General features: G+C 40.1%; 1 protein-coding gene across 5 annotated transcripts in view; it reads right to left on the bottom strand.

The window, feature by feature from the left end:
- Positions 1-13,836, bottom strand: part of RBKS (ribokinase) — a 73,706-nt gene that overhangs the window by 19,678 nt on the left and 40,192 nt on the right. For all 5 annotated transcript variants that reach the window (XM_034060381.1, XM_034060379.1, XM_034060380.1 and 2 more), the window contains one exon: positions 4,553-4,741. In XM_034060381.1, the coding sequence (XP_033916272.1) occupies positions 4,553-4,741 (189 nt within the window). The remainder of the gene's footprint in view (positions 1-4,552; positions 4,742-13,836) is intronic.

Raw genomic sequence — 13,836 nt, 5'->3', positions numbered from 1 at the left:
GGAAATGGGGATGTAGGGGGTATCAGTGGGGCAGTTCTGGCTTGCTTGGTCAGCATTTTCCACTAGTACCTCCACACAGGAGAGATTCTGCCTGTGCCAAAGCATAGATCCTAGACAGGATATCCCACCTTTAACTACAAAGAGCAATGACATTAAAAGGCAAAGCCCCTCGTCCCAGGGTGCAGCCCCAGAGCCAGCAGACATGTTCCAGCCTGCCACGGCTTCTGGCCACTAGACTGACCCACGTCCCAGGAAGGCCTGGCACGGACAACCCATGGATAACCTGGAGCTCCAGACAGCCTGAGTGCCCCCACAAAGCCCACCTGCACATACCAAGCCCTAGGCAGGCCTCCACAGTACCTCAGGGGCACGACTTGGTCCCCAGCTGCCACCTGAAGCACTCAGCTCTGTTAAATCCTATAGTCCTCCTTTGCAAAATGGAAGGGAACTAATCTCACTGCTGGCCACATTCCAGGTTTGAGTAATTACTTTCTTCTGACAAATTTTCCTTGGCAGTTTGAATGGAATATAATTAGTAAATGTAAATAGATGTAAATAGTGCTGTAAATTACACTTTGCGTGACTGCAGAAGCAGAGGGGGAGAGTGAGGGTGAAGGGGCAGAAAGAGCAGAACTTCATTCCCCACACCATAGATAATGGTGTTGCCTTCCCTGTCATCAGACTGGGAATGCCTCTGCCAGGATGGTGTGCTCAGGGCTTGTGCAGCAGCAGATGCCACGATCCAGGATCATCATGTGGTTCATCACACAGATCATCCACTTCACCTCAAGTACAGTTTTGACCTGGTGGTGTTCAGTCATGTCCCACAGCTGTGTTCTCAAGCAGCTGCTGCGTTCCACCTCAGCTGTGCTTCTGCTTTGGCAGCAGGCAAACTGCTTCACACACAGACACACTCAACTGCTAAATGTGTGTGTATGATATGATTGTTTTCTATGAAATGGTTATCAAATTTGTGAATGGTTTGGGAAACCTTCTGCTACCAACTGAAGAAGTGTCATAGAAGTGGAGTTATATAATTATCCTTCATAGCTATTTTAATGCAGCCTCTCGTACGAGCTTCACCTAAAGTGGAAATAGCTCCTTCCAAAAATAAAACAAATGCATATATTTAACTTCATGCAGTCAACTGAATTTAAAAGCAACTATTTAAAGTAATGAAAACAGATTATAACGTACACTTTTCTTATATTATCTACACATCGATACTTTTCTATATGTCAAAAGTCTCCAAAGTAGGTCATCTGCTTTAAATACAGATTGATATGACTAGTGAGCTTCATCAGGTGTTTCTTTCATATAGTATATTTTCCAATAATTCACTTATTTTTGTTTTTATTCAGAATTTGCCTATAGAAAATAGCAGAAACTAGTAAAACGAAGGGAAAGTTTATTTTCTTAACAAAAGCTTGTTGCACTATTTAGCTATAGCAGGAGAAACAGATGTTTCAGCTTTACAATACCACGTCTTGCAAAACTTCCTTCTGAACGCCTATTCGTGCTCTACATGTTTTGGACTGTGTATGGAGAGCTCTGCTAACAGTCATGGGAAGCATTGCATACATTAGCAAAGCCCACATTAAGATAATTAGTGCTAAAAAAAAGAAATCAACAAGCCTCTTTTTTCCCCTTTATAGTATTGATTTAGTGTGGGTGAAAAATGCCAGATTTTCAATCCTGAAGATTCATGTTCCACCACAGAGCAGGAGATGGAGCCAGCTTTTCCCAGTGTTCTGCCAATAAGATCTGGGATTAACCATCTCGAGAGCTACGAGGAAGAGCTGGGCTCTATGGTCTAACAACCCTCAGTCTCTCTGATGAACCTATGAGCACAGAGAATGGGGAGCACACAATGTGAGACTAAGGGAACTCAAATTCTTAATCTTTGTGGCTGTCCTTCTGCAAGTATGTTCTTGTAAAAGAGGTCCAGAATTGCTGTGGCCGGCAGAAAGGGCCAGGAGGCAGTGCTAAAGCTGCACTGCTGCAGAGAGGACTCCGGGCAGTGGTGGCAGCTATGGGGAAAATTCTGCAGTGAAGGAAGCCTTTGAAGTTCATTTTGTATCTCAAGTGTGTGTCTTCTAAGTGACACGCTCTGTTTTAATACAGCCTGTTTTCCTAAGGGGTCTGCAGTCTTTTGCAAGTCCTGTGATGAGTTACACACACATTTAACTCTGTTTGGTGGTAACTTTACCTTCTGTGGATCCAAACAATGCCAATATGGATACAGGCACATAACCAGATGAGACTGGATTATGGCAGCTTAAGAAATGACTCCCTGATCTCTTGAGCTGCTGAAGTTAGGGCAGTTTAAGGTAGCAAGTTTTGTTTAGTTTTAAATTACATGCTAAGAGCTTACACATGAGCAGCTCTGAATACTCTGTGGGTAGGTGGCTACTTGCTAAGCCACCTAACAGCTTGAGTTTATTCTCCCAGGGAAGGATCCACTGCAGACATGCCTCTGAACACAGTAATGTGTCCTACTAGGACCTTCAGTATTTATCTTAGTAACAGAGTTATCCAGGTTACTTGAGGATGATTGGAAGGGCTGCTTTAAAACCACTTGCTTTTAGGCAAAGTGATAATCAGTCTAAGCACTGATTTCTAATGGAAGGCCAACACATCTTGTTTCATTCAGTCTGCAAGAGTAAACCGAGCACAGCTGTTTTACTGAAAACAACCCACTGGTATTTAAGCAGATTAACAAAATTAACTGTGAAAATCCTCTGCTATGTGAAAGCCAATAACCTGTTGGCCACAAGGAGGCAGGGCAAGGATTCAGTAAACTCAAAGAAACTGCTTCATTTAAAAATAAAGGAGAAGAAAAAAAGAAAAAGAAAAAAGAGGAGCATTGAATTAGTTCAGTCATGAATCTCTGAACTGCTAGGCAAGATAAAAAGCACTTTTCAGCCCCAGTGTGTGGTTTCAGTATTGCTGTTTTATTCCAAGAGCAGCAAATATCTTAAGATATCAAACAATAGCTGATCTGGCAGCAATTGTCTGCTTCTTTTGAAGAAGCAGATCACACATGTTTCTTCTTCATCACTTCTGTGTGATGTAAAGAAAAACTCTAACACTAATCTTTGATAGCAATAGTGGTTTTAGCAACTCAGAGCAAGCCACACTGCCAGGTTCACAAGGTGTTGCTCCCAAGCTGATAAACCCTGTTTCTGGGCAGCTTTGGGAGCTCTGCCTTTTGCTCCCTTAGCATTTCTAAGTCAGTGGTGAAAAGCAGGCAGAGCAATTTGGTGTCTCTAGTCCCCTACCAGGAACCTTATGCATAGTACAGTACAGCAATACTTCCTTAAACCAGAACTTCAGGGCATTCCAAATTCAGCACTAACTCAAGGTCAAACTTCGAAATGACAAAGGGGCAGAAGAGGAAAATAAAGCCAAAGTATCTCTGTTTCAGAGTTAAATTGAAAAGGATTAAATTTAACAGTGAAACAGCCTTCCACAATTTAAGCACATCACAGTCCAAATCTATGAGTGATCTTCTGTCTTAGATGAAGTGACTATACTTCTAGCTCTGCCACTGCATGCTACTGAGCTAGGTAATTTCAGTCCTCTATGCCTCTGTTTCCTACTCTTTTAAGCAGTTGCTTTCCTTCTTTGTGAAGCAGTATGAGGTCCATGGATAAAAAACATGCTACAAGAACTAGTTATTATTAATGCAATTCAGATATGGAATGCACCAGATGGCAAAATCTCCAGGATTTTAATGAACTATTGTAACAGAACATATGTAATATGACGTTATTATAACAGGCATTTAAATGTATAGTTAGTACATACAACGTGACCTGCTCTGCTCTCAGTAACTCCACTGGAATTATTTTGGATTTATGTCAGATAATACTAGGAACACAAAATAGCCCCATATGTGCAATGTGGTAAGGTTTTCATAGCAGTGCTATCTTAACTATTGCCTGTCCTGTTCTCATTTTTTGCTGGGGGTAATGCATTTAAACTAAAATGCCTCTGACCAAGTATCCCTTACCTATCATCAGAAAATAGTTGTCATGAAGCAGCAAGAACTTTAGGGTTATTCCACTAAATTCTCTAAAAATGATGTCTTTGAGCATCCTATGCTAGGACCTGGTAAGCAATTCACACTTGTGTCGGAAGAGCCAAACATTCAGTTTCAGACTGTAGGGACAGTAGTAACTACTTTCTCCCACAGCATTTGAGTTCTGGACAAGATGAGTTATATGACTGGGCAAAGGTGAAAAAGCAGGACTGCAGCTCAAGCCACAGGCATCACACATTACAGTCAGAGACAGGTACTGACTTCAGTAAAGGAGGAACATGAAGATATTATCAGTATGTATAATAATTCTAGCTCATCTACAATACAGGCTATAAAACTCAAGTGAACTGACATTTAATATATGAGAGGCTGGAAGCAAGATATCAATTTCACATCATAAATTAGCCTTTGTGCTAGTGCCCAAAGATTTGGCTGATTACTCATTGCTTTCCCTTAGTGCTTAAGCAGTCTTTTCCAAAGCAAGACAGTTAAACCACAAAAACGTACCGTAGTGTCCATAGCCCTGACCTTCCCAGCAGGAACGTGCTTTGGAATGGGTTCTTCTACTGATATCATCATGCAGCCTTCTGCTCCAAGAGTAACAATTACTAGCTTACACCCTCTTTCTAACAGCATGCGTCCCACCTTTCCAGCATCTTCAAGGTTGCCAACTGGGATGCCCGTTAAAATTTCAGCCTGGAAAATAACCCACACAAATGAAAATCACAGTCTGACAGGATTCATTTTTTGGACAACAGTTGCATTTGAAAACATTAATATGATTTCTAAATGTGTATTATGGGATGATCATGAAACCACTTCCTACACTGATATTCAGTTATGTCTTGCTCCTCATCTGAAATCACTGGGTACTTCAGGCACAGCACACTAAGAGAGTAAGAGAGTAGCCTAGGCAGAGACGCAGGAGGCATGGTTTCTGTTCCAGTTTCTATGACTTACCTGGCATGCAGCTCTTAATAAAATCACATTTCTCCCACGTGCCTCAGTTTCTTCATGTGTGAAATGAACACAAGGGCACAGCCTTGGCAAAAGCATTTTGTGCTCTAATGTGCAAAATGCTACATGGCGACTCGGTCACTATTGCTGGGGGATATTTAGCACCAAGTGAGAAACTTTCAAAACCCTCTATTGAATTCTCAGTGTTCAGCTAAGGGAAATCAGAAGGGAAAATATCTTCAAGAGGAAAAACTAATTCTCAACTTTGACCACCCTGTTCACTTTAATATATATTTTTAGATAAAAATACCTAAATGTTATCTGGAGCCTGCTGTGGGCAAAGGCCCATTACATGATTATTATATATTTGTGTAATGGCCATGTCCATAGGCTTCTGTCAAAACTAAGACTCTTCTGTGTTGGCTCTGTGCAAACACAGATAAACTCTTTTTCTAACAGATGGTGACCTTAAGTCAGCATCTCCCAGTTGGCTCTTCAAATTAATCTCTTGTAGTTCCACCCAACGAAGAGAAAATTGAGCAAATTTTCCCCAAAAATTTGCAATGAAGATGCCAGAACCAAGCATCCTTTTCGCCACTTCATACATCTTGAAGGCACAGCATTGTCAACTGTCATGTACTTTTTCTTTTGGCAGAGAAGAGAACAAGAATGAAACAGCAAGGAAAGGAAGAGAAAATACATTGGCATAAGACAGTATGCCTTCAATTGTAAATAAAGAGACATATTCTATTTTGCTGTCTTTACTACATCTTGTCCTGCTTGATGGAGGAGAGGGAAGTCCGACTTTATCTTGCACTACAAGGCTGCTGCTGGATCTGAAAAATGCAGTCTGAAGTGTTTTTAGTTAACTGCCTAGTAACTGGGCATAGCTTCCACTCTCTTAGGGTTACTTTCAGTGGTAAACTTCCTTTGGAAGCTATTCACTCGCTCCTCTTCCTGACCTCTGCTACACTGGCTTCTTGGGAAGCCAAGCTGGCTTCTTGAGAAACAGCTGCTGAAGTATTTCGAAGTACCTTCCTCTGCATGACTGAACCTTGAATTCAGCACCCATACTTCTTGATATAACAGCCTATAAACTATAGTGATGAAGCAACTGCTCTATGGAGCACGGGCCATGCCTGTAGTAAAGAGAGGGAAGGCAGACAGCTGGGGACAGGAACTACTACAGCCATCCCCGAGTAAACCACCCCCAGCTGTGAGTCAGCGCCCGCTGCTTGCCACTGTAATTTCCTGTGTTTCAGCCTGACCCAGGAGAGAGAAGCCACCCTTCGGCTCTGAAGGGCCAGATTATGCCAACACACTCCCTAGAGTTTATAGTGTCACAGAACCACAGAATCCCAAGGGTTGGAAGGGACCTCAAAAGATCATCCAGTCCAACCCCCCTGCAAGAGCAGGGTAACCTAGAGTACATCACACAGGAACTTGTCCAGGCGGGCCTTGAAAATCTCCAATGTAGGAGACTCCACAACCCCCCTGGGCAACCTGTTCCAGTGCTCTGTCACTTACAGTAAAGAAGTTCTTCCTGATGTTAACGTGGAACCTCCTGTGCTCCAGTTTACACCCATTGCCCCTTGTCCTGCCACTGGATATCACTGGAAAAAGCCTAGCTCCATCATCCTGACATCCACTCTCACAATATTTGTAAACACTGGTGAGGTCACCCCTCAGTCTCCTCCAAGCTAAAGAGCCCCAGCTCCCTCAGACTCTCCTCATAAGGGAGGTGTTCCACTCCCTTCATCATCTTTGCGGCTCTGTGCTGGACTCTTTCAAGCAATTCCCTGTCCTTCCTGAACAGGGGGGCCCAGAACTGGATGCAATATTCCAGATGCGGCCTCACCAAGGCAGAGTAGAGGGGGAGCAGAACCTCTCTTGCCCTACTAACCACACTCTTTCTAATGCACCCTAGGATGCCATTGGCCTTCTTGGCCATGTTATCAGAGTACTTACTGGTTTTCATTTTCAAATGTACAGGACCAAGTTCTCAGTCCCTACTTAGACAAATGCAGAAAAGATTTCAAGCATTGTTGAGCTGATCGCTGCAAGGCAGAATCTGGTGTGGCACAGACCTTGGTGGGTAAATTCGTCCAGTGCAGGGGCAAGGTGTGGTTAATGTGCACATGCAACTGAAAACTACCTTATTTAACCTCACTGATCCCAGGCAAGGATATAGTAAGCTCTAAATTTGAAGACAGTATGTAGACCCATCAAATTTTCTCTAGCACGTCACCATGCTGCTCAAACATCTCTTGCAATACAAACTATTGAAGCAAATGGAACCTATTTCAGTTTTTAAAAGCTTCTAAAAGCATTTGCAAAGAAGAACCTTTGTTTCAAATAGGATCTCACAAAATCTTTTGAATGTATCTTCTGGCAAGGTTTGCAAGGAGTCAATAGTCAATAATGGCTTTGGAGAAACGAAGAACAGAAAATAAATAGTATTATAAGATACATACACTCTATTCTAATATTCAAGTGTCTAGAGTCTGTGCCTTTTCATGATTTTTAAGCTCTCTGGAGCTTAGACAGTGTATTCCTGTATCCAGAACACCTAGCACATCATGTTACAGGAATAAAAATGGACTAACACAAATCCTTGACTAAAACTGGTTAACTTAATTTCCAATGTACTTTACGAGGGGCAATAATTCCAAACATTTTACCTAATGTTGCAAAGTCTCCAGGACAAAAATGGATTTGGTTTTGGTAGAGAAACAGTAACTCTAATTTGGGTTTATTTACTTTGAATTTACACTTTTCATGAGCAAGGTAAATGAAGTATTTAAATATAATATTCTTCCTAATGAAGCACATATGTTGTATGCCCTCTTTGTGCTTGCTGAGCCCCAAGTCAACAGGGCTTTTTTGCTTAGATAGTAAAAGAATTGTTCTGGGACTGATATGTGCAAGTATCTGCAGAAATCTTTCTTTTCATCTTTACACTGCTTGTATCAATAAACAAACTTATTTTGAACAGACAGAGTCTGTATAAAAGTAGATCTTCAACTACTTGAAACCCCTATCATCTAACTCATCTACAGCAGGATGGTAACACTAAAAAACACTGGAACAAGCTGGAAGAGCCATAAAAGCAGCAGAAGCCAGACAGATTCTGTGCCAATAATTAGAGATTGCGGTAAATGTCAACTGATGTTAAATACTGTGGTGAGTTTCTAAGTTCCTCCCTTCAGTAGAATCTTATTTAAAAAACAAACTGTGGTACAATTGAAGGAAATAACTAATGGTTATGTAAAGAAAAAATTGAATAACAATACTGAAAGCCCAATGTGGACATTTGCCATAGCACTGTACAAAAGAGCAGCAAATTGAGAATCTTGTTTTTCTGCAGCTAGTCCCATAAAACTCCTCAGTTCAATGGACCTATTAAAGGAAGAGGACATTCCACAAAACTGCTGTCAGCATAAACCTACGATGGGTATTATATAAATAATCTACACAGAATTCTCCGAATTTTGTTTACGAAAGTGGAAGAGAAATTCAACTGAAGCTTTTCATTTAACTGGTATGAAGGTTTGTGGCCATAATCCTCACTAGTCTTAGTTAGCTCTCATGCCTCTTTAGACTGTAGGCTAGTCACAGTAAGTTAACACAAACCAGCACTGCTACAGTAAATAACAGTTCTCCTTTATCCCTTCCACTCCAGCTCACGTGGTCCAATCTCTTGTGCCAGCACAGCCATTTGTGTGGCCAGGAAACAAATTGAATTGCAAGGCAGATTTGTGTTAAAATTAATGCCACCCCAATCCCCTACTACCCCCGAAAGCCAATCTAAACCAGGTAATACTTTCAACAGCAGTACTAGTTTACCCTGGTTATAAATGAGAATGAAGCTGTGATATGAACCTTTGCCGAGTGTTCCTAGCTGTTGTGTGCCTGGGGGAGCCACATTAAGGAAGATGTCCTGGATCCTCTGCTTGGCATTTACAAGACCAGATCTGCACCATGGTATCTATTTTGGGGATCTCTGGCACAAGTGAGACACTGACATGCTACAGCATACTACAGCAGAAGGTCATCAAGATACTAAGAGGGCCAAAGACCAGGACATACAAGAAAAGGCTTGGAGAAGTGGGCTTGTTCAGCCTTAAGAACACAAGGCTAAGAGGAGATCTAATTGCTGTCTACAGCAATTTAATGGGTGGATATCGAGAAAATGAAGCCAGAGTCTTCTTGAAGGGATGGGACCAGAGACAACAGACACAAGCTGGAACATGGGAAATTCCAGTATTAGGACAAGCTTTCTCACCACAAGGGTGATGAAGCATTGGAACAGGTGCCCAGAGGTCATGCAATCTCCATCCTTGGAGATTCAGAACTTGACTGGACCTGACCAATCTGACCTAAATTGGCCATGCTTCACCAGGGTGTTGGACTACAGCCTTCCAGAGGTCTGTTCCCAGCTTCTATGATCCTCAGCAAATAAAGCCTGGTTAAATAACAAGTGTTAATCCTTTGGGGAGCAGTCTATCACTTGGACTGCTTTCTGTGCACCTCACACAATAACAGCTTTGCAAATGCTGCCAGGTACTGCTGGAACAGAAATAATAATAATACAGAAACGGTGCCAGTTTTAAGGCTAACCCATCTAGAACTACATATGATAACTTAAAATATTTTTGATTTAAAATATTTAAACACAGTAAGCCAGTTGGCTACAAACTTGGCTTGTACCTTAGAAGATTTCTTTGAGAATGACAGCACAAGAACTCAATCTCATTAATTCTAACACATGTGAACAGTCCCAAAGAAGCAGTGAGATAGATCTGGTGCAAAAGCAATTGCAAGATCAGGCCACAAGCCAAGCTAGTTCCAGTTGTTTCAAATTATAACATTTTTACATACATACAGGCAGAAATACTTATCGTGCTAGAATAATTAAAAACTGATTGAAATGAATTGGCTTGAAGCTATTCCCTCCCCAAAGTAACATCTTTCATTTTAGACTAAATATGGGAAATTTCATAGTTTCCATCAACTGATAAAATGAGGCTTAGAACAAAGTTGGAATTAAAATATACTGTGAATCGCTGGCAACTTCTGCCTTATGGTGTAATAGTAACCTTCCATTACTTGAAACAGGAAAAGCAAATTCAAGAGACATTCTGAGATATTTTAATTCTAAAGGACTTCTTTTTGTTTTGACTACTAGACATATCAATTATTTTTCTTAGGGAAGACTATCCCTAGGATTAATGTCACTATATTAATAAGCAGTATCTCAAATGTCCTAATCCATGACTCTAAAACAGTTTAATGAACTTGATAGCCCCCCAGTCTTGTAAAGGGTAATACTGTCTCTTGATTTTGGACATATGACCGTGAATTTCCATTCTTAATATTTCTTCCAAAACTGATCTAGCCTCTAGTAATAAACAACAACACTTAAAAGGAAACAATAGGATGGTATCTATTTTTACATGCTATTTTTTACACCCCTTGCAGCTTGAACAAAATTAGCCATTAACCTATGTTTAGTTGTACTGCTTTCTACCACTGATGCCCCATAGTAGTCTGTTAGCATTTAATCAAATCTTTGCTAGGCTTTTCTTATTTAGATCAGAAGTCTGATACCCATTCTACAATAGGAGACAGCAGTTCCCAGTTCTGCATTAAAAATAGCTTGACAAACTAAGCCATTTGCTGTAACCATTTACAAGTTTTCCTTCTCCTGAAGTGCTCCTCAGTACTCTTTGAACAGAGAGGCAGCTGTTCTTCAAAATGTTGAAGCCCAAGCTGAAATCGCTGATGTGCAATATATTTTGGTTCCTAACCTGCAGGGCTATGTAATTGCATGCACACACTAAGTAAGAAAAACAACACATGAACTGTATTGACATTGTGGTTGTGCCTAGAGCCATACTGCAGCAAGGCAGCACACAAATACGTGGGGAAAAAATGGTAAGCATTCCAAAGGGCTCATCTTGTATAGGGTTGTCTGTTTCTCAACATTTGTGGATGACTGAAAAGAACAACCATTGGTTTTCACTACAGTGACATTGGATACATTTATTTTTCATTAGAAGAATTAAGGGAATTGAGAACTAGCACATTCCTGCACAAACCTCAGGGATTAGGCTGTGCTACATCTGGGAATTAACAAACTAGTCTCGACAAGTTTGATCTTCCTGGGAAAAGATAAAACTGAACTACAGGCTAAGCAAAGAAAGAACTGATAACCTTGCAAGATTTGTTCTGAGTTTTTTTGTTCATGAACCACATAAAAAGAAAGTAATGTCAGACATAGAAAAAAATGATTATTGCAACAAGCAAGAGTGAAAAGAACAGCTTGTGAAGAGCCTTCTAGACAAACTAATGGTAGATAATGCACTGATAGTATAATTTTGTTTGCTTCTCTCTAGCACATAAATCCATAAGAACAAGCTGTGCTGTTATACCAGATACCGCATGTGATTTCATTAAATCCTAAAGCATTTAATGAAGGATAGAGAATAAAGTGCAATGCTGTATCTGATGCCTGCATGTTTGGGACCCAACATCCCATGGCTGGCTGAGACTATAGCTGACATTTTAAAACCTTTATTGTGCTTGCATTGCATTTGCATTTATTGCATTGCAGATCAAACCTCCTGACCTTCATGGCAGTAAATAACAGGAACTTCTCACACAGTAATAGTTCAGCTAATCACAAGGACTACCCCATTTTCCTCAATTTTAACAATGCAAACACTCCACATAGTGTATGAGGTGTCCAGCTAAATGGCTAATGTTCTGTTCTCCAGCTAACATCATCTCCTCTTAGCAAACACATGCACATAATATTCACAAACCACAGGATTTTATCATTTAAAGGTATTTCTTGGTGAACAAGAAAGATAAGGACATTTTGGTAAAACTGTGTGATAAATACGTGTAAATTTAAGTGATTAAACCAAAACTTGCAAGTACAAAAAAGAAAAAATCAGTGTAAATTTAATCTATATATCTGTTTATATATATATATAGCTGTGTTTAAAAGTATATCTGTGTTTTAGAAACAACTGAACTGGAATGCTCATCTTTAAATCCAAGATGATTTATTAACTATTTGAAAGACCCAGTAATAATAAAGCAGAAGCACACTATTTTTATTCTGGTAGTATCTAAAAATCCCCCCCAAAAATAAAAGATCCCAAAAGGGGGGAAGGCTGGAGCATAAATAGAACTTTGGCTAGAAGGAAGTTATTTGAAACTTTGAAATACCAAGTAGGAGAGGCAATGGAGCTGGAACAGAACATCTCAGGAAGACATTTTTAAGTGGCATGTTCAATAAATTAGACCATAGAGACTAATGATTAAAAAAATATCTATAAGATAACCATGGCCATAATGGCTCAGAGCAAAGAGCAAAGTTCTGTCTTATCCAATTGCTCCTTTCTGACTGTGCCTGCTAGTAGGTACTGAGGGAAATGAAAAAAATATGCATCAAAAGATCTTTTCCCTGTATATGTTCTGCGTCACCAAAGTCCTGGGTTCTTCCTGATGTTAGAAGATAAAGGAAATGCATATGTAGTTCATTGAATGGAAAAAGTCTTAACCATTAGAATTATCTTCAAGATCTTTAGAATTAACATTGCTTTTAAGTGCCACACAGAGATGTGACTGGTAACCTTTACTTGAGTATGTAAACATTTATCTCTATATCAAACTTCTCAAGTGAATATATTACAGGGATCTGAAATTAAAGAAAGTCATGAAAGAAAACAGAAACCAGATGGCATATGAATATATAACAATTACTAAAGCCCCAACTTTCAAACTTGTGACATAAGAAAAACAAATGCTTCATTCTTCCTCTTTTCTCAGCAAAAAGAAGGGAACAATGGCAATAGTTCATCCCTGAAAATCAATTCAGTAACAAATCAGATGCACAGAGAGGATGAAATCAAACATAATTGATTATTGCGGTTGTGCTAATGTAATTGATTTCATCGCAAAGTATGAAAATGTTACTGCTAAAAGCAAAGGTATTTATGTGCCATTCTTGTTCTCAGAATATGCTGTAGGAGTCCCACATTGGATCAGTGCTCCCATATGGCTGGCAGGAACTTCCAGGTCTACCATTTCCATACATTCGGAAGAGAGAAGCCTCCTCAACAGTAGAGAGTGTATTTCTATGCCTGACTGTGCCTGCAGTGATCCCAGCTATCTTCAAATGTTAATTACTTTTTAAAAGAAAATAGCAGAAAAGAATGCAAACTGTACCACCAGCTCTGCAGGAAAGGCAGAGGAGTGAGCAGGGATCTATTATAATTATACACCTGTATTTCTTGTTCTCCAAATAGAAGTAATTTTCTTTTCTCCATGTGGTCGTCATAATAATACACTCTGGCTCCAGCAAGCTAAACTTCTCAAAGAATGTCTCTTTCAAGGCTGTCCTCTAGCAATAAAGTATAACAAAGGGAAAACTTTAACATGTGTGTTGCAAAGGGCAATGAGACAAAAGTCAGGAATAGACAAGTAATGGGAAGCAAAGTTTTGCTTCTAACATATGGCAGAGAAGTTTTTGCAGGGGGAAAAAAAGAAGTAAGTAGTGACATTATGCAAAAAGCAAACAACAAATGACATTTACTAAACTGGTGGGAGAGCATGGGTGTTCTGAGCTAATGCAGGGGCATGGTCCAGGCACAAGTGTTTCCTGAAAGCATAAAGAAAACACCATATGGGTGTCCTGCAAGTCCCCTGAATAAGAATAAATACTTTTGCCTTAGCATTCTCTTCATTACATCTAAGTGAGTCCTGATAGCTGTTGGTCTGAGCCACAAATTCTATCTATACTGGGAACTTTGCCTTTCAGA

The sequence above is a fragment of the Melopsittacus undulatus genome, chromosome 3 (assembly GCF_012275295.1).
Source record: "Melopsittacus undulatus isolate bMelUnd1 chromosome 3, bMelUnd1.mat.Z, whole genome shotgun sequence".
NCBI lineage: Eukaryota > Metazoa > Chordata > Aves > Psittaciformes > Psittaculidae > Melopsittacus > Melopsittacus undulatus.
Note: the sequence above shows the minus strand (reverse complement) of the source record. Positions and strands in the feature narration are given on the sequence as shown.